This window comes from Phasianus colchicus, chromosome 4, assembly GCF_987193195.1.
Source record: "Phasianus colchicus chromosome 4, bPhaCol1.hap1.1, whole genome shotgun sequence".
Taxonomy (NCBI): domain Eukaryota; kingdom Metazoa; phylum Chordata; class Aves; order Galliformes; family Phasianidae; genus Phasianus; species Phasianus colchicus.
Window position 1 is genome coordinate 1,473,977 of NC_143439.1, and position 21,132 is coordinate 1,495,108.

The following is a 21,132-nucleotide window of genomic DNA, read 5'->3' on the forward strand; positions in this document are numbered from 1 at the left end:
AGCTCTGCATGTAGTCTCTTCAGTTTTTTGTGATGGCTATTGTCTCCGAACATATGGAGATCTACAGATGATAATTGTCCTCTTGCATATGAAGTTAGAGACTCCCTCTACTGTGTAGAACAAATTAAACATTTGCTAGTTAACATGAGAGGTTTTTTTATGTTAAAAAATTCTTTTTATATTTATAAAAAATAGAAACATAATGCACTCCTAAACAAATTCTCAGAAGATAACCATTAAGAAAGATAATGAAAATGCTTGACTGAGATTGCATATGTGTTAATGCTAATATCAGACAATGAAAAAAAAAATCAAACCTTATGTCCACATCCTGCTCATAATATTTAACATATACAGCTGAGATGATTTATGGAAGACTGTCTCAAACTTGTCTATTAGACATTTTACTGGAAATTTTTTAATGTAGTAAAGGACCAGTGATTACTTGAGAATGACTATTCTTCAGTAAGTCTTGTCTCACAGGAGACTTGTTAACAGGCTTGGAGCTTGTTATTATCTTCAAGAGAACATAGCAAGGAATTAAATAACAAAGCTACAAAGCCCATCGTTTTGAACAGATTGATGCTTTTGTTTTCTGTAGCAGAAACGTTACGTCTAGAAGAAAACAGCACTTCCAAAGAGCATCGCTTTTCTGAGGACTCTATGGATTCTGCACTTAATTCAGTAAATCTGTCAAGCCCAGCCCGTCGAAATTCCACTGAATATCGTACTTCGGGGAGTGCAGCATATTACAGGAATTCCTTTCAGCCAGTGACTGCTACCTCAAATTCAGCCCTGATCCTGCGCCGGCTGTCATTGAGCTCTGCTGGGAACAGCAGTTACTATGAAGTCAGTAGGAATCGAATACAGAGGAGGATTGAAGGTATGCCTGAACTTTCCAAAGTATGTAACAGCTTTTATGAACATGCAAAGTCCGTGAGTTATGAACAAAGAAGTTCTTTGCCACAGAAAATACGTTACATATGGAGTGAGATGTTGTGCTGTTGCCAAGCACATCAGGCTTGCTAATGTAACTTCAAATGCAGAACTTAAGCGTGCTAGAACTAATACCATGGTACAAGCCAGAGGAGTCTTGTCTGCTGCTCGTTCCTCTCACTGCTGTCGTGGACCCTGCAACAGGCTGGATTGGACAGTGCTGGTTAAACACAGCTTGTTTCCTGAGCATTTTATCAATTATTTCTGTATTGCTGATATACAGATATAGGGTTTTTTCCTGTTCCTCTGCGCAGTTGAATTTCCATTTGCCACTTTCCCAGATACTGGCATCTTGGGACCTGGGAACCAAACACAAGTCAAACTAATCCCTCTAGGTATGTCATAATGCTGGTTTTTATGTTGCTGTAATTATCTGCAGTTGAATAGAGTATTTAAGACAAATGGAACTGTTTGGTATTACGGTTTGGTACATGAAAGAAAATAAAACATCCTTTATTTTAATATATGACAAAGAATGAATAATAAAAGCCTATTGTTAAGAATGTCATATGTAAAATGAAATGTGTTAGTCCTGTACAGACTAGTGATACTTCTTCTTTTCACAATATTCTTACGCTGAAAGCTGCAAGTTCCACAACTGGACCAGATCTGAATTCACTTAAAAGGGAACCTTCAAGAATATTGAATAAGGGGGTGGTGATGGTTTACCAAAGCAAATGGTGATGTGGCAAGTTCTGTGATTGACTTATGGTTCCAGTCTGCACAGATACAAAGCTCCAAGGCCAAAATTTTGCTAGAAGAAGTGAAGTCAATCACATTCTCTTCTCATGAATACTATTTACATTTTGTAAAAACAATTGAGAAGCAAAAACACCTGTGAACTGATCAGTGAACTGTCACCCAGTCATAACAACATTCACACAGTATTACATAATCTTGTATACACCTAAAATACATTGGGAATTTCCCTCAAGAAGCATTGATCAGTTTTTATCTTTCTGCCATTCAACAAGACCTGGACAGGGTGGAAAGGGAGAGAAAAAACCTTATGAGGTTCAACAAGGGCAAGTGCAGAGTCCTACATCTGGGGAAGAGTAACTGCATGTATCAGTACAGGTTAGGGTCTGACTTGCTGGAGAAGAAGCACTGCAGAGAAAGGCCTGGGTGTCCCTGTAGACAGCAGGGTGACCACAAACCAGCAATGTGGCCTTGTGGTCAAGAAGGCCAATGGTATCCTGGGATGCATTAAAAAGAATGTGGCCAGCAGGTTGAGTGAGGTGATCTCCCCTCTCTTCTCTACCTTGGTGAGGCCACATCTGGAGTGCTGTGTCCAGTTCTGGGCTCCTCACTTCAAGAAATACAGAACTTCTGGAGAGAGCCCAGTGGAGGGCCACAGAGATGATGAGGGGCCTGGAGCATCTCCTGTATGAGGAAAGGCTGAGACCTGGGGCTGTTCAGCCTGAAGAAGAGAAGGCTGAGAGAGGATATTATCAGTGCTTATAAATACCAAAAGGGTGGGAGTCAAGCAGATGGGGCCAGGCTCTTGCCTGTGGAGCCCAATGACAGAACAAGGAGCAGGGGACACAAACTGGAATAAATGACGTTCCATTTGAACACAAGGAAGAACTTCTTTACTGTGAGGGTGACAGTGCCCAGGAACAGACTGCCCAGAGAGGTGGTGGAGTCTCCTCTGGAGATATTCAAAACTCATCTGGACGTTTTCCTGTAACTTACTGTAGGGAACCAGCTTTGTTAGACTCAATGACTTGCAGAGATTCTTTCCAACCACTGCAGTTCCCCCTTGAGAAAATGTCTTTCTCCAATTTTTCAGTTTAAAAGGAAATTACATCCTAATTCAAAAAGTCTTGTTTATTTTTAGGAAGAGACAGATCTCTTGGTAAATAGACAGAACAGTCTGTCTGAGCTTTCATAATACCTTTACTGAAGAACTGATTAGAATTTCTCCAACACATACATATGAGAGTTTACCTGATAAGAAACATCTAGAATGACCACAAATCCATTTCCTATCTTCTGAAAGCCAAGTATTATTTACTAACCAGCTAACTGCAGGAGAAGACTCTTAACAGAGTAGAAATTCATGTTCTTAACATGCTCCTTTTTGAAGAAAATGGTAGAAAAGACAGAAGTGAGGAATAGAGGATACTTAAACCAACCTGGATCCACTAGAAAACTTCAAAGTAGGGACAGTTACAAAAGCTCAGCTATTCCATTGAGGGAGTAAGCACAAAAAGAAAGACTGAAGCCTTTAGCTAGCAGTTTGTCAGAAAACAGTCTTAAATATGCGCAAGGGTGGAAAGAGACTTCCTATTTCCTTAAATGCAAGCAGATTGAAACAGTTTCTTTTGATTTCTGTATCTATGATTTTCATAAGCAGTTACAAGAACGGTGTTCTCAGATTGGATATTATGAGTAAATGCTTGTGTTGCATTTAAGGAAATAATAAACAGCAACTATTTCTCATCCAAGAAAAAGACAAACACGTAAACTGAATGAGCAGCTTATATACATATATCCCCTAGATATCTGTAGCACTCCCATGGTGTTGGCAGAAATGGCAGAGAATTTATAGAGATGCATACCTCCTCAAGCAGAAAGCAGAGGTTACTAAGTCACACTACCCCAGGTATCACCAATAGCAGTAGAAGCTTGTGCTTAGGCAACTCAAGTACACCTTTCACCCCCCACACGAATATTAAACATTACCATCATAGCATCCCCCCCCCCTTTTTTTTTTCTTTCTTTCCTTTTAAATTGTCTTTATCTCAGGCCCACGAGATGCATGGAAATCAAAAGTCCGTGAGTTATGAACAAAATAAAACATCCTTTATTTTAATATATGACAAAGAATGAATAATACTTACTTGCCACCAACTTCTGTCACTCTACCAAACCGATGGATGTTCTACATAAAGCAACACTTTCCTTCTTCCCTTTTGATTTAGTAGATTTTTTTTTTATTTTAATGTTTGTTTCAGTCTACATATTGAAATAGGTTTTACTGGGCACCTTTACTTCTCAAACTTTCTGCATTCAGGTTTGTAAAGAAAGGCAGACTTTTCTTCTCCAAGATCAGACAGACAGCACATTCTTTGGCCAACAAATTCTTGTTTCTTAACAATACTGACATTTTGCTCTGCCAAGCATTTAAAACTGCATTCCTTTTAGAGACCTTCTCTTCGTTACAGTCTATATGTAACTGTGATACATATTTTCTCTGTATTTGGGAAAACCTAATAACAGATACAATTTACCACCAAAAATATTTGCAGTCATGACTTCATCATAGACTTTTTCCTACTTTTCCAGTACTTGTTTGATACTTTCTTTTTCTAGTAAGCAAAAATTCTAAGCCCTTGTCCTCCAGTAACTGTCTTTCATTTTCTGATACATTCAAAGATAACCTTTGGAGGCATATGCCTTTTTCTGGGAAGCCAAGTTCTAACAGCAGAAAAAAATTTCAAAGGCTGTATGGAGAGCATCAACTACAATGGCAATAATATCACTGACCTTGCTAGAAGGAAGAAATTGGAACCTTCTAATGTGGTAAGAACATAACTTTATCATCATCTAAACTTCTGCTTCTCCTTCTAAGGAAAGTTTGTGAGTGTGTGTGACAGATGTTCTGAAATCATATAATATATAAAACAAAGTTTGTCACATGCCTAAAGATTTCATTATACATACTTTTATGATTTTTTTTTTTTTTGCTTGTTTGTTTGTTTTTAATATCTGGGAACCTGTTTCTGCTGGGATTTAAGTTTCAGCTTTACAGAATTAGCCTTCAGCATCAGATGAATGTTTTTTAAAAGAAAACCAGTAGATCAGTATATACATTTTTGCTTTCATCTTATAGTAACCCAAAACTAGGATGGACAATATTTATTGTTAAATCAATTGCAGTGTGTCAAGGATCTAAATCCTGTTATCTTCCATCCCCACAGAGCAAGTTGCGTGGGTGTGCAAAATCATTAGAAAGGGAAGGCTCAGAGCCATTTTATGGGAGCTCCGTAAAGCATCAAGATACTAAACTTTGAAACTGTTATTTAGCTTATTAACATTACAGGGATTATTAACATTACATTCTATTTTTTTCTCTCCAAAGCATTCATAGTTGCTTTCATGTTTAAACTTGTGTCTTTCTGTAAGGGTTGATCAGGAAATCACTTTAATTTCTGTATTTTTAAGAATCTAGGCGTTCCTAAAATAGTTGGTGGATTACATGAGCAATGTGGGTAGTAAATAAATGTATTATTACCCTGAATTTGAGATAGATCTGTTCAAGGCTTTCTTCTGTACAGTACTGCAGCCTTCACAAAGCCCTGCTCACAGTATGTATAGTTTGATTACTGCTTTTTTTCTTTATGTATTTTGCATAGTACATAACAGTAATGAAGAATAAGACATAAGATAAACATGTACAGTAGAAATAAAGTGCAATGATTCTTCTTGGACAGATGTGCAACTTCTGAGATGTCTGTAGGACAAATTCCAGCTTTTGAAAAGCATAGCACAGCTAACAGTTCTGTAGAGTGTCTATAAACTCCTCTTTCTGGTTTATTTGGATGTGAATTTTCTGTTTGCTTGTTTTGTTTGTTAGTTGATTACATTCTGTTGCCTGTGACATTAAAGCAAAATCTACATATGTAGATTTGGTAGTGTTAGAGGTTTACCACTAAACTGTGGCATGCTAGTTTAATCTGATGATTCACTTCTGAGAATATAAAAACAGAAGTGAACTTTGCTTTCAGGTGAATTATTTAAATTTCTTCCGCTCTTCAAAAACAGAATCAGTTTCACTTATGAAATCAACATGGATGTTTATGTTTCTTACAAAAAAACTTTTATTCTTCTAGTCTTGAACCTGATTTAGCATGAAAAATACTAAGCTGAAACTACTATTTTTGTTAACCACGTTTATGTTAATGGCACTTAAGCAATCCAACCAGGATCAAAGCTCCATTGTAGGAACTGTGCAGATGCATAGCAGTAGACATATCCTGCCCTAAAGAAAAAGCAAAAATAAATAACGTAATGAAATGGAACACAAAGTAATTGGTAAAGTTATAAGAAGCATCATAGGGGGAAAAAAAAAATAGATGGACAAAGAATAAAAAAGAGGTTTGAGACAAAAATAAAAATGTTCTTACTGTCAGATTTCAGAAGTTGTACAAGGAGAAGGAGTAAAAAATTAAATTTATACAACGAGGATGTCCAGAAAATCTAAGAAGTTAATCTTGATTTTACATTGAACAAAAATAGAATGAATAAAAATCCTTAGGTCTCACAAATACGTATGTTATGATCATAAATGCACCATTAAGAGTCTTTCAACATCTTCTTAAGCAATTTATTCATTTTATCTTTAGAGGGTAACAATGTGGAGCAAAAAAGTTTTGCAGTCCTCTGTGATAGAACAAGTGGCAGCAAACCTTTGAGGAGAAAGAGTAAGATGGATGGCCTTAAACAGTTTTTGCTTTTATTAATGGAGCCTGATTTGTTTTCACAGAAATGAGGCAAATAATAAACATACACAGAAAGGAGAGTAGGAGATAGAAGGACAACAAGAAAAAAAAAATGGAGTGTCAAATTTTCTCCCAAATGGACTTGCAAGAGTTGACAGTGACTTACTAGAGCATTAATTTCTTCTTTACAGCTTTATTCAGGTCTAAGACAGAAAAAAAGAACATGCACACGAGTCTTCCAATCCATATTTTCTATGTTATTTAAAGTAATAAGGTTATGTATGGTATTTTATGTTGGTTTCATTTACATTTGCAGGTACTAAAATCTAACAAGTTTCTCAAAACCTGTAACAGAAAAATGCTGAGAAGAATCAAATTTATTGCTCTCTCTCTTCACATACATTGGGCTTATGATCCTCCCACTTCAGTGGCTGCTCTTCCATGTATTACTGAGTGCAATCATGTACAAATATAAGATAAACATTTTCTTTAAAGTATTTATAGTATGTTGCGCTCAAATAAATATTTGAGAAAATAAAGAAATAACCTGACAGCTATTAATCAGAGTTTTATTGCCTTTAATATATGATCCATCCTGATATAGCAATTATTGTTGTTTTAGTAAATGCATTACCTCACTTTTACAGGTTTATTTTCAGCCAGTATATCTATCCTTTTGCTCAACACAACAGAGAACTTTCCAATAGCCAAAAAACATTCTGCCTTTAAATTAAATTAATCTTCTTGGAAATATTACTCTTCCAACTCTCCTGTTCTGTATGTCAGCTACTGCTCAAAGCTGTCTACTGTTCCTCCTGTTAACCGTACAGTTATTAAAACTTGGTATATGAATACCTTTTCATCATATTTATCCACAATAAATGAATGAGACTTCTCCCCATAGAATCTTTCTATGAAACTTTCCATCCCTCTGTCTTTCTGCTAAATCTCAAATAATCTGAACTGCAGTTCATTTAGATATTAGACCTCAGGTTCAGATAACATCCTTGAGGTAATAAAATGTTATTGTCTGACAGATCTAAAGTGATATTTTTCCTGTAGAAAATTCCATGGGGCACTTACACTGAAACTGAGAAGTGTTTTTCCTTCTCTTGTTGAGTGAGGGTTTAAATAGGAAATGCATATACACAGAGCAAAATTTGGAAGGTAACATTTCCCATCAGGTCTTTTCAGTATTACAGAGCAAGAAAAAGATTTTTAAGACTTGCATGTGCTGATTAAGGTGATTGAATTTTTTCTACTATTATTTTCCTTTTAGTTTAGCAATAAAGAAATACATTAAAAAAATGCAGTAGGGGAAAGATCTGCCCATGGATTTGTTGTATTTGTGCATATCTAAATAGCAGTACAGGCATCTTGTCATCCCAAGGACACCATGGAGTATTCATATAATATAAAGAGAGATGATGGGGATTTTCTAATAACTAAATTGGAAATCAGAAATGTTACTTTTTTTTTTTTTTTTTTTTTTTTCCCAATTTACCAGTTTGCAAGCAATGCCTCCTTTTCCATAAAGACAGCTCTTCAAGAAAGCCCATTTCTAACACTCACAGACCTGTGCAGAACACCGTTTTTCATAGATGACAGACAGTAACTTTACAATAACATCAGCCATTTCTTTCAACACTGTCACAAATACCATTCAACAACAAATAGCATTCAACTAGGCCTCAACTGCCTAATTTCATTGAAGCCTGTATACCTTTCATTCAGTGTTAACATTACTTGAAAAAAAGTGTTTGGACGTTACATTATATTATCCTCAGTTCATCGTGTTGTAGCAGATCTAATCTTTAATGAAAACGAGACATGTAGGAATCCTATTTGAACTTTTCTTTTATCTTCACTCTTATTTCAAAAAGAAAGTTGTTGATTAAACACACCTAGTGACAAACCAACATGTGATTATCATCTATAATAAATGATACTCCTGCTTGCTAGTATAATTGTATTTGCTTTTCTTGTTGCCTTTGCTTGCTTCATCCACACCAGTAGATGTGTTGAGAAAACTGACTGGGAGAAAAGAGGTCATTCCCTGGTCCTGGTTACAAAGACAGCACAGACACAGCCCATGGTGACTGAAAAACAAGGAATAAAGAGGTTCAAGACTGTACTGCAAAAGTGTATTGCAACTGCAGGTTGCTTAAAGAAGTAGAAGCAAAGGGAATGTCCACAGGTTTGAAAAAGTGGCCTGCAACTACACAATATTCATTGTTTCAGAAAGGAGATTTAACGATGCAAAATCTTTGGCAAGAAAACAGTTGTTTTTAGGGATCAAATAGAGAGAGAAATAGTGCTGGGGACCTAGACTCCATTTAGGACATAATACTTGTCTTGTCTCTACGCATGAAAATATTTTAAATTACTAGCTGAGAGATCAGGGGTCCTGAACCATGGTATGTTCATTATTGTTGATTGCATGTACTGTGTCATATCACTTAAAAAATTAAAAACATTAATGGCACTGAAATTTCAAACTGGGTGCACGTACCACTGTGCATAACAACTGACAAGCTATTATCTACGTTGATTAAAACTCTTAGTGCTAGTGTTTTAGCTTCTCCAAAAGCAAGGAATAAACAATTTGAATGTAGGCTTTATCAGTATTTGTACTTGTAATAAAACCAGGAATATTCATAGAATCATAGAATCATAGAATTTTTTTTTGAGTTGGAAGGGACTCTTACAGACCATTGAGTCCAGTTCCCCAGTAATGAACAGGGACACCCACAGAGGTCAGAGACCTCAGAGGCCTGTCCAGCCTGACCATGAATATCTCCCCACTGCCATAATGTTGTCTTGCCCCAGACCTATACAAGACTACAAAGTGAGTCACCAGCTCTGGATTCCTACTTAGGAGGGGTTTGCCATCAAGATAGACAGCAAGTCTCCATGTAACCCTCTCCTCTAGGCATCAGCCCTGGGAAACATGCTGCCAAATATTCTTCAGAAAAGCATCTTAGAGAGGTTTCTGTGAGCAGATGGGGGACATTTGATGAAGCAAACGGATGCTGGGTAAGCAGTAATTCTCACTCAACAACCAGCCTGGGGGCTCCGTTCTTTCTTCATTTCCATTCTTTCTGATGGAAATGTCCTTGAAACTTAATTGAGTTTGCATGGAATTTTACACTTTTTGGATTTCTAATCTTTCTCATCATTAATCCTTAAATATGTGTTCCACAATACCACTAACCAATTATAGAAAAATAATTTAAAATAATCATGTATCAAACTTTTTTAAAATTCTATTTGGAAGGTAGGAGACCTAATTACAGGCATGGGACTTTAATGTATGTGCTGAAAACTGAAACTCAATATCTACTTTTTCATTGCTCTTCAGCAACCTGAGCAAATAGATTACCTCCTGTGATAGGTTTCTGACAGTCCCTCTTAGTTTGACAGTTATTTTAGAGAGAGTCACTTTTGTATATAATGAAAGGAAAAGTTGCCAAGCATACGTACATGTTTTATGTTTCTTAAAACTTAAAAGCTAGAGGAAAGACTCCATTTTTAGTCATGCCATTTTAAATTCAGAGTATTTGTACTGTCCGCCAGGTTTACATCAATGACACAGAATGGCATCTAGCCCAAGGGCTGAGTTACATTTCTTGCACAGGAAGGGCAGCTTTTATAATTGAGTGTATCAGTTACTGCTTTGAACTTTTTTTGTGTTACTACATTCATGTGAAAATATGATGTGCATTTTCGCATCTTCTATGTATGCCAAAAGAATTAAAAGCAATTTCTATCGAAGTGTTTCCTTGAAATTGCAACATAATAAATATATAAATATTAAAAACAATAAAACAAAACAAGACATTTTCTCCCAGAAATACCAGGACTCTTAGAAATACCTCACGTTTCATCTCAAGAATACTGCTTTCCACTCCTCAAGATCACACTGACTCCCATCACAATGGCCTTTTCTCCCACATACACCAGCTTTCTCCCAAATACACGACATTTTCTCCCACATACACCCGTTTTCTCCCAAAGATGGGACATATTCTCCCAGAAATGCCAGCTTATTCTTTAAAAAACGGCCTTTTTTCCCCAAAATACCAGCTTTCTCACAAACACCTGTCATTTTCCAACCAAGTCTGCTACTATCTCCCAGAAACAGCCGGTTTCCGAGAAATACCTGACGTTTGCTCTCCCAAATACTACTTCACACTCCTCCAGAGGACATTGTCTCCCCTATTTACCACGTTTTCTCCCCAAGAGACCACCTGGCACACCAAAAAGACCACCGTTGCTCTCCAGTACAAGATCTTCTTTCCCACCGGTTCCCACTTTTCTCCCCCAGCTATGTCATTTCCTCCCAGAAATGCCACTTTTCCCTTGGAAATTTCACCTTCTCTTCCAAAAAGAGGAGATTTGCTCCCAGAAATACCCCTTCTCTTACAACTGCCACACGCTTTCTCCCCAAAAAGCCTCCATGACAATGCCAAATGGGACACTTGCAGCCAAGAAGAGGACACCTTCTCTCAGAAAGACCACTTTTCTCCCCAAGAGAGGAGATTTTCTCCCAATTGGATGACATTTGCTGTAAGAAAGACCTGTTTTCTTCCCTCAAGAGGACATTGTCTTTCCCACTGAGGACATTTTCTCCCAGAAGTGCCGCTACTCTTTGAAACACCTCCATTTCCTCCCAAATCTACTCCATGACACGCCTCAGGATGACACTTACTCCCCGATTTGGGGCATTTTCTCCCAGAAATACCACTTCTCTCCCAAAGGGATAGCCTTTTCCCTCTCTAGCATCTGTTTCCTCACCAATACCTGGCATTTTCTCCCAGAAACACCAGCTTTCTCACACATACATCACCTCCTCCCCCCCACATCAGATGTTCCCTCCCAGAAATATGGCATTTGATCACAGATATACTCTTTTCAGGGAATACCAGGTTTCATAAAAATACCTCATAATTTATCCATGAAGTTCGTTAGCAAGATGACACTTTCACCCTAAATAGGAGATTTTCTCTCAGAAATGCATGCTTCCCCCTCACAGAACGGCATCTTCTCCCCAAATTAGGACAAAATTTCGGGGTATCTTCCCGAAATACCACATTTCTCCAATCCAATGACATTATCTCTACGGAGAGTTTGCAGTTGCTGCTTGTTAAATCGCTTTTCTCCCCGAATACCACTTTCAGACTTCAACAGCGGTCTTGTCTTTCTCTCTCGGATGCCGAGAAAGGGCGACTTCAGCCGGATGCTTCTCTCGGACGAGCGGCTTCTTCTGCGCACATCCCAAAGGAGCGGTTCTGACTTCTCCTTGTGTCCATGCATTCTGCACTACGCTTCTCTCTCATTCTTAACCCTTGATTCCTAGGGACATTTCGTTTTGCTCTGTTTTTCTGATGCTACACTTCAGCATTCTGTGACGAACAGAGTAGAAGGGAAAAGCCCTTCTAATAAGGCAGCTAGAAGTTCCAGGAGAGACACACGTTGTGCTTTCAGAGAGGACGTTAGAGAAAGTCGAGAGATGTGGATTCTTTCCTGCGGAGAAAAAAAACCCTGTTTTCAGGCAATGCATTATGCTGAATTCGCACGTTGCCTGAAAACGGGGTGTTTTTTCTCCGCAGGAAAGAATCCACAGCTCTCCACATTCTGTAACGTCCTCCCTGAAAGCACAACGTGTGTCTCTCCTGGAACTTCTAGCTGCCTTGTTGGAGGGGCTTTTCCTTTTTACTCTGTTCATCACAGAATGCTGAAGTGTAGCATCGGAAAAACAGAGAAAAACGAAATGTCCCTAGGAATCAAGGGTTAAGAATGAGAGAGAAGCGTAGTGCAGAATACATGGACACAAGGAGAAGACAGAACCGCTCCTTTGTGATGTGCGCAGAAGAAGCCGCTCGTCCGAGAAAAGCATCCGGCTGAAGTCGCTCTTTCTCGGCATGCGAGAGAGATGAGACCGCTGCTGAAGGCAGAGAGCGCATTCAGGGAGAACCGCGATTTCTCGGCCAGCAACTGCAAACTCTCCGTAGCAGTTCACCGCGAGTGCCACTTTAGACGTGCGTGAGCGAAATAATGGAACTGTGATGCCGAGAACGTGTGAATTCTGCATACTGCATTGCCTGAAAACAGGGGGTTTTTTCTCCGCAGGAAAGAATACACATCTCTCAACTTTCTGTAACGTCCTCTCTGAAAGCACAATGTGTGTCGCTCCTGGAACTTCTAGCTGCCTTATTAGAGGGGCTTTTCCCTTCTACTCTGTTCATCACAGAATGCTGAAGTGTAGCATCGGAAAAGCAGAGAAAAACGAAATGTCGCTAGGAATAAATGGAAAGGCATAAGAATGAGAGAGAAGCGTAGTGCAGAATGCATGGACACAAGGATAAGACAGAACCGCTCCTTTGCGATGTGCGCAGAAGAAGCCGCTCGTCCGAGAAAAGCATCCGGCTGAAGTCGCTCTTTCTCGGCATGCGAGAGAGACGAGACCGCTGCTGAAGGCACACAGCGGCATTCGGGGAGAACCGCGATTTCTCGGCCAGCAACTGCAAACTCTCCGTAGCGGTTCACCGCGAGTGCCACTTTAGACGTGTGTCTCGCTCCGATTTACAGGAGGGAGAGAAGGTTCTTTTAATATCTGTATCCCCGGCGTGAGATTAAGGAACAATGGTTCAAATGTTGGTCCAACCAGTTTATTACAGATGTTAATTAGGGAGATGGTGAAGGGGAGGACGGACGCTATTATGAATTAGGGTAATGGGGAAGGGAAGGAGGGCGATAGAAAAGGTAAGAAAGAAGAAGCAAGGAGTCTTTATAGGAAGCAAGAGGGACATAGTCACCACCATGGATCCAGCGAGGTTCGTAGTTCAGCCTTTGATCTTCAATAGTGGTGGGTCATCGGGCATTGTTGTTCTGTTGACAACGACGATGGCGACGACGACCATGGTGATGATGGCTCCTTTTCAATGCTTTCAAAGTGGTCGAGTCAGCTGTCTTTGGAGTGACAGCTCCAATCCAAAGTGGTTGAGTCAGCTCTCCTTGGAGTGACAGCTTCTGGCTCTGGGATCTCAGCAGAAACTCCATTGTTCCCACCTTCCGGGCCGTGCCAGCAGATAAGAGGGAGCAGGGATGCCCATCTGCATCCTGTTTTTCACAGGACACGATGGTACCATTCCCCAATTTTCCCCTACCAGGCTGGAGCTATTTAGTCACAGGCCAGATCTTCAGCCAGTAAACACTCCTGAGCACTCTCTTCCGGAGGTAAGCAGCTCTGGAGGAAGGGGCTTTCAAATGTTCCCAGAGGGATGTCAATTTTCACACGGTAGCACCCATCACTTGCCTCCTCAACAAATCAATCAGAGTCTTATCACAAGAAATTCCTCAGGAAGCAAGCTTTGAGTCAAAAAACAAAGAAGGATTCTCACACCACCCCGTGGCTCAAAGCTTGCTTGAAATGAAGCATAAGTGGCCCTCCATGGTGGTGAGGAAAAGAAAAGGGAGAAAATAAAACCAGCAAAGAAGCAGGAGGGAAGGAGGAGGGGGAGAAGGGGAAGGTAATCGTTACACAATTACTACAAAAGATTTCTTGGGCTTGGTTACAAATGTTGCCCTGATCTGTTGGACCTTTTCATCATCAGTTGAAGTGGTTACAAAGTACATGGAGGATACAACTCGTTGAATAAGTTGAATGAAACATGGAATCATACAAGGTACAAACATAAGAGTTGCAACAACACGCAGTAGATAAATTGGATACGTTTCACCCACGGGCCTCCTGGAAGCCAGGATAAGGAGTCAAAGTCTAGGCCCTTCCAGGTTTGGACAGGAACATGGGCTATTTTCCGTATACCCTGGGCAATTTGATTAACAACTTTACCATTATCATCAATCTTTAGACAACAATTAGAGTCATTCAATTTGCCACAGACACCACCCAGTGACTCTTCAGGAGTGGTAACACAAATGTTATAATGAATAAAAGGTAGAAAGTGAAAAGAGACAACCATTCATTTGGCAATAACTATACATTTAACAATAACCAATAATAATAAATAAATAAGTAAAACAAATAGAGTTATTTGTGTCAGCTGCTTTCCCCACCCAGGAACTCCCAGTGTAAGCCAGGATCCAGATGGGAATTCTTCAGTAGAGGTTGTGGTCTTATGAATAGCCATACAATATTACACTTGAGTTAATTCCCCAAAAACATAATGTTTTCTAAGATGATTTAGTGTCATGAGAACTCTCCACGTGAGCATTTCCAAAGCAATTCATATGCTGAGAGATATAAATACTAGTTTGATGAATTCAAGTATTATTACAGTGTACAGAACATTTCACAGGATAGTGTGTGTAGGATACCCCCCACAGTATAAACCATTAAAGAGGGGTAATCCCAGAAACATATGCATCTCTTATCAAAACTTAGGTACTTTCCAACAACCATATTTTGGATGGAACTCCTGGACTGGTGTGACACTGAAAAGCATCAGTGCAAAAGGATTTATGATAGATTTCTTTTGTGCCCACATCTAACACATATTAGATGGGTCTCGTGATTCATTTCCCAGTTTGTTAGGAATTTGGAAACACTGTGGAGGAGTTACATGCAAATCATAATCAGTTTGGTAAAAAGGGGTCAAAGAAGGGCTCAACAGAAATGCTATCACTGTGCAGGGAGTATCAGTAAGCCAGGATGACCTGTAAAAAACTCTGAACCCAGTTGTGAAGTTTAACAGATCCAAGGACTAATATCAATCACCACTCGCACTCACGACAACACAAAACATAATGCTATTGCAACCAAAAAATGTAATCAAGAGGCATATTCAGTATTCTAGCATGATCAAATCTTCAGTATTTCTGTCACAAAACACAAATGGTTAAAATCAGCTATTAAGGTTTTTTTTTTGCGTCCAATCAACGTCCCACGGGGATCTTCTGTAAAATAAAACAAGACACCAACTTGCCCTTTTTGAGCTTTGTTAACATGGTTAAAAAATGAGGGAACAATCCAGCAAGTGTTGATTTCATATTCCTTTTTCGGGGTGTCTTTAGCATTCCAAGGATAATTGTTGAGGGATTCTGTTAAGGTTAGGGAAACTGGCCTCAGGTTAGCTGAGTCAATCGACACAGTCTGGCCAGGGAGATAAAAGGGTTTCCCTGGCTTATCAGCCATTGAATCATGACTCACAGGGATAACTGGCAAGAGTGGTGAGGCCTTTGGACAGAAGGTGCTAAATCGAGGATCTGGTTTCCCTTTGTTGTGAGCTTTCTAATACATCCACCCTTCACTGCCCCCACCCCGCTCACTTGGGAGGGGCGAAGACATCATTTTTCCAATGGCTTGGATAGCCATTCAGGTTCCCTGGGAGAGGCCCCAGGACCTGGGGTTTTGCTTTCCTCAAGATCCCTGAGCTTTTGTTCTGGCCACCAATTAACTAATTTCTCTAACTTGACAGTGGCTAATCCATTCATCAGATCTCGTGGAACACCCTTTAGCCAGCCCAGTGTCCAGAGACAATGACGTTTATGATCAATATTTCGCCTACCAGTTTTTACTGGCAATGAGACCCTGCCAGTCCCACTGAGCTTTGGGCTAGGTGGCCTGGGGGCAAGGCTGACCGCTGCAAGTCTTATTCCCCTAGGCTCAAATTTACTGGAGGAAGAAACCACTGGCCCATATTTTCTTCCATAGTTAATTAACTCTTGGGCAACCTCCCCCCATGTCCATACTTTGAATCCTGACTGCAGATGGTTGGGGTTACTGTTCCTTCCAACACTGCCCGGGCTCTCTCTCCCTGAGGCATTACCTGTATTTTTCCTTGCAGTTGTATACCTATAGGTTTTAACGACTCTGGAAGCCCCCTAATTAGGGCGGTCATCCTTTCAGGATCGACAGGCATCATCATAGGTGACTCATGGTTTGGCTGCAGCTTTCTATCATACATCATTTGGAGACAAGCAGCCTTTTGAACACTCTCTGCTAACTGATCAACTGTTCCAATAATAGCAAGAGGATCTCCCCTTTCTAAAGGGTTGAGACCACCTGCCCAATAGGCAGCCCTCTGTGTTAAGGACCAGGGTGCACGATTGTTGCCAGTAGTTAAAAATACTCCTGGTCCCCAATAACCCTCCGCTTCCTTTTCTGTTAGCAGAATCTGGTCTCCACCAGTGAGGCTAACCCTCCATACATACTCTGTTTCAGATTCATTTGGAGAGCAGCTAAAATCTTTTTTCAATTTTGCTAGTTCAGTGACTGAGAAGGGAATTTCCTTAACATTCATCTGAGGATCTAGATCCTCACTGTTACTGAATGTATATTCGGCTTTTATCAAAGGGCGCAATGGGGCTATTGGCATTTCTAATTTATCTAGCCTTTCCTTTATTCTTTGTAGTTCCTCCTGAGGAAAAGTTTTTTCTTGAGGCAGACTATGGGTGACAGTATTGTTGGCATGCTTAGAAGTTAACAGTTCCTTAAAAGCCATTTGCAACAAAGCCGAATTACGTTTCTCTCTTTCTAATTGCTCCTCAAGGTTCACTATTTGATTCTGCAAAGTTTTTACCAGTTCTTGTGTTACTTTAACTGATTCCTGTAGTGCTTGTATAGCTTGGGTTTCTGCCGAATGCTTTTCCTCTCGGAACTCCACGGCAGCTTTTAAAGCAGCCCCGAGTACGACACAAATAAACGACTTTCCTTTTCCGACTCGGGTACGAACCTCATTTTGTAAAATATGAATACGGTCCGAAACACTCTGCAAGTTATACCAGTTCTGTCGTGCCCAATCCACACCTGATAAAGAGGGTCGAGCACCATGTTTTTCTAAAAGATCAAATAATACATCTTCACTTTTCTTGGTGGCAATGCTGTCACTCATTTTTCAATACGCTGAAAGATCTACACTTAGAGAGAGGGAGGTATACGTATTCAAAAGCTCAGGTAACTCCTTGCCTCCCCCCAGGGAGGCACACAACACCTACTAAAGAAATGCAAATGCTCCAATCACTCTTCCCTTTCTCTGAGGGAAGCACAAAAAGAGTTCAAATTTCACACTTAAGTTACAAGATACTTAAATCACAGAATGCAGAAAGGGTCTTCCCGAGGAGGCACACACGTAATCAAAATTAATTCATACGTCCTCGAGAGGTATACACATAAAAAGTAAAGTTTCAGAATATGGAGCGGTCTTCCTGGAGAAGGACTCACGTTTAAATTTTCAAAAATATCGCTCCATGCAGCTCCAGGAGGTATACACAAAGAAAGTTTCAGACTATATCTGCAAGGACAACACTCTCATGGTGGGGATCCTGTCCGTGACGCCATTAAATAAAATGTCTCGCTCCGATTTACAGGAGGGAGAGGAGGTTCTTTTAATATCTATATCCCCAGCGTGAGATTAAGGAACAACGGTTCAAATGTTGGTCCAACCAGTTTATTACAGATGTTAATTAGGGAGATGGTGAAGGGGAGGACGGACGCTATTATGAATTAGGGTAATGGGGAAGGGAAGGAGGGCGATAGAAAAGGTAAGAAAGAAGAAGCAAGGAGTCTTTATAGGAAGCAAGAGGGACATAGTCACCACCATGGATCCAGCGAGGTTCGTAGTTCAGCCTTTGATCTTCAATAGTGGTGGGTCATCGGGCATTGTTGTTCTGTTGACAACGACGATGGCGACGACGACCATGGTGATGATGGCTCCTTTTCAATGCTTTCAAAGTGGTCGAGTCAGCTGTCTTTGGAGTGACAGCTCCAATCCAAAGTGGTTGAGTCAGCTCTCCTTGGAGTGACAGCTTCTGGCTCTGGGATCTCAGCAGAAACTCCATTGTTCCCACCTTCCGGGCCGTGCCAGCAGATAAGAGGGAGCAGGGATGCCCATCTGCATCCTGTTTTTCACAGGACACGATGGTACCATTCCCCAATTTTCCCCTACCAGGCTGGAGCTATTTAGTCACAGGCCAGATCTTCAGCCAGTAAACACTCCTGAGCACTCTCTTCCGGAGGTAAGCAGCTCTGGAGGAAGGGGCTTTCAAATGTTCCCAGAGGGATGTCAATTTTCACACGGTAGCACCCATCACTTGCCTCCTCAACAAATCAATCAGAGTCTTATCACAAGAAATTCCTCAGGAAGCAAGCTTTGAGTCAAAAACACAAAGAAGGATTCTCACAACGTGCGTGAGCGAAATAACGGAACTGTGATGCCGAGAACGTGTGAATTCTGCATACTGCATTGCCTGAAAACAGGGTTTTTTTTCTCCGCAGGAAAGAATCCACATCTCTCGACTTTCTCTAACGTCCTCTCTGAAAGCACAATGTGTGTCGCTCCTGGAACTTCTAGCTGCCTTATTAGAGGGGCTTTTCCCTTCTACTCTGTTCGTCACAGAATGCTGAAGTGTAGCATCGGAAAAGCAGAGAAAAACGAAATGTCCCTAGGAATAAAAGGAAAGGCATAAGAATGAGAGAGAAGCGTAGTGCAGAATGCATGGTGTCACGGAATTAACTGGATCAGTTTATGCCCGTGACAGGGGGCAGTATGCCCCTGCCCTCCCCACCCCCCACCTGGGCCCACAAAATGGGAAGGAAGGGGGAAAAGGAAAGAAAACAGCGGCAACAATCTATGGAGGTAAACTTATTTTACTAACTATGATATCGGAATACAAAATAATACAATATAATACAATCTAATTGAAATTGAGACTGATGAATGAAATAAGATATGAGAGAGAGTTCCCGAGACCGAGTCAAACCTGAAAAAGCTTGGAACGGCTAGGAAAGCACCCTCCAGCACCCACTGCCAGGCAGTAAGAGACCGCCCCCCCCGGAAGGGTCAGATCCCGTGACTTCCGCAATGTATAGGGATAGGTACGTAGAGTTAGAATATTAACACTTCCAGTACACGATGTTTTGATGTTGAATACTGAAAGTCAAATAAGCAAAAACCAAAACCATGACATTCCACTCCTTATTCTACATCACTACATCACGCTTAATATATATATATATATATACACATATGCAAACAAACAAAATGATTACAAATGCATCACACACACACGTCTATATACATGGAATTACTGTCTGCACTCCCCCAGCATCAAATTTCCTTGTGGTACACATTGAACATCCCCATTTTCTTGCATTACCCACCAAGTGGATCCAGGTCCCTGGGCAAAAACAGTACCGCGGAGAGGTTTGCCCTTTCCAGAAGCTGGAAGAACCCAAACTGCTTTTCCCAACATGCTCTTTACGTGTATAACAGGGACCTTATCTCCCTCTACGGTATGTAGAGAGCTGGATTGGGTAGGACCATCACGATTGATAGATCCTCTGGTATTGACTAACCAGGTGGCTTCTGCCAAATGCTTCTCCCAGTGCTTAAATGTTCCGCCACCCATTGCTTTCAGCATTGTTTTTAACAACCCATTGTATCGTTCGATTTTACCAGAAGCTGGTGCATGATAGGGAATATGGTAAATCCACTCAATGCCATGATCTTTGGCCCAAGTATTTACAAGAGAATTTTTGAAATGAGTCCCATTATCTGACTCAATTCTTTCTGGGGTGCCATGTCGCCAAAGGACTTGTTTCTCAAGACCTAATATGGTGTTTCGGGCGGTAGCATGGGGTACTGCATATGTTTCAAGCCACCCAGTGGTCGCCTCTACCATGGTAAGCACATAACACTTAACACTGCGGGATCGTGGCAAGGTGATATAATCAACCTGCCATGCCTCCCCATATTTATACTTATGCCATCGCCCTTCCTCCCAGAGTGGTTTCATCTTCTTGGCTTGTTTGATTATAGCACATGTTTCACAGTCATGAATAACCTGTGCAATAGCATCCACAGTTAAGTCCACCCCTCGGTCTCTAGCCCACTTATATGTTGCATCTCTCCCCTGATGGCCCGAGGTCTCATGAGCCCACCGAGCTAGAAATAATTCACCCTTGTTCTGCCAGTCCAGGTCTATCTGAGCCACCTCAATTTTGGCAGCTCGGTCCACCTGGTGGTTATTTTGCTGTTCTTCAGTAGCCCGTCTTTTGGGCACATGAGCATCTACATGGCGCACCTTCACGACCATATTCTTTGTTCGGGCAGCAATATCTTTCCACAGTTCAGCAGCCCAAATAGGTTTACCCCTTCTTTGCCAGTTATTTTGCTCCCACTGCTGTAACCACCCCCACAAAGCATTTGCCACCATCCACGAGTCAGTGTAAAGATAAAGCATTGGCCACCTCTCCCGTTCAGCCACATCCAAGGCCAGTTGGACAGCCTTTACCTCTGCAAATTGGCTTGATTCTCCTTTCCCTTCAATGGCCTCTGCAACTTGTCGTGTGGGGCTCCACACAGCAGATTTCCATCTGCGATGCTTTCCCACAATACGACACGATCCATCAGTGAACAGGGCATACTTTCTTTCATTTTCTGGTAATTCGTTGTATGGTGGGGCCTCTTTAGCTCGTGATACTTCTTCTGCTGGTGTTCCAAACTTTTTACCTTCAGGCCAGTCCATGATGACCTCTAGGATTCCTGGACGGCTGAGGTTCCCCATCCGCGCTCTTTGCGTAATCAACGCAATCCACTTACTCCAAGTGGCATCAGTTGCGTGATGGGTAGGGGGAACCTTTCCTTTAAACATCCAGTTCAACACTGGTAGTCGAGGTGCTAGAAGGAGCTGTGTTTCAGTACCGACCACTTCAGAAGCAGCCCGA

At 40.9% G+C, this 21,132-nt stretch overlaps 2 protein-coding genes across 11 annotated transcripts in view; one reads left to right on the forward strand and one right to left on the reverse strand.

Moving 5' to 3' along the window:
• Positions 1-21,132, forward strand: part of LOC149917996 (sex comb on midleg-like protein 2) — a 174,399-nt gene that overhangs the window by 141,115 nt on the left and 12,152 nt on the right. For 5 of the 10 annotated variants that reach the window (XR_016465700.1, XR_016465692.1, XR_016465699.1 and 2 more), the window contains exon 4: positions 602-2,596. Coding sequence is in view for 2 of the 10 variants with exons in the window: in XM_090138389.1 (XP_089994515.1) it covers positions 602-883; positions 4,378-4,478 (383 nt within the window). In the remaining 8 variants the exon portion in view is untranslated. Of the gene's footprint in view, positions 1-601; positions 2,597-4,377; positions 4,525-6,759; positions 6,853-21,132 lie in introns of those variants that run through there. The other 5 variants (XR_016465694.1, XM_090138389.1, XR_016465695.1 and 2 more) reach the window with 5 other exon arrangements.
• Positions 12,919-18,915, reverse strand: LOC149917997 (uncharacterized). The gene is given in 2 exon segments (XM_090138388.1): positions 12,919-16,192; positions 16,195-18,915. Coding segments are annotated over 2 exon segments (1,545 nt in total). The 5' UTR covers positions 17,300-18,915; the 3' UTR covers positions 12,919-15,752.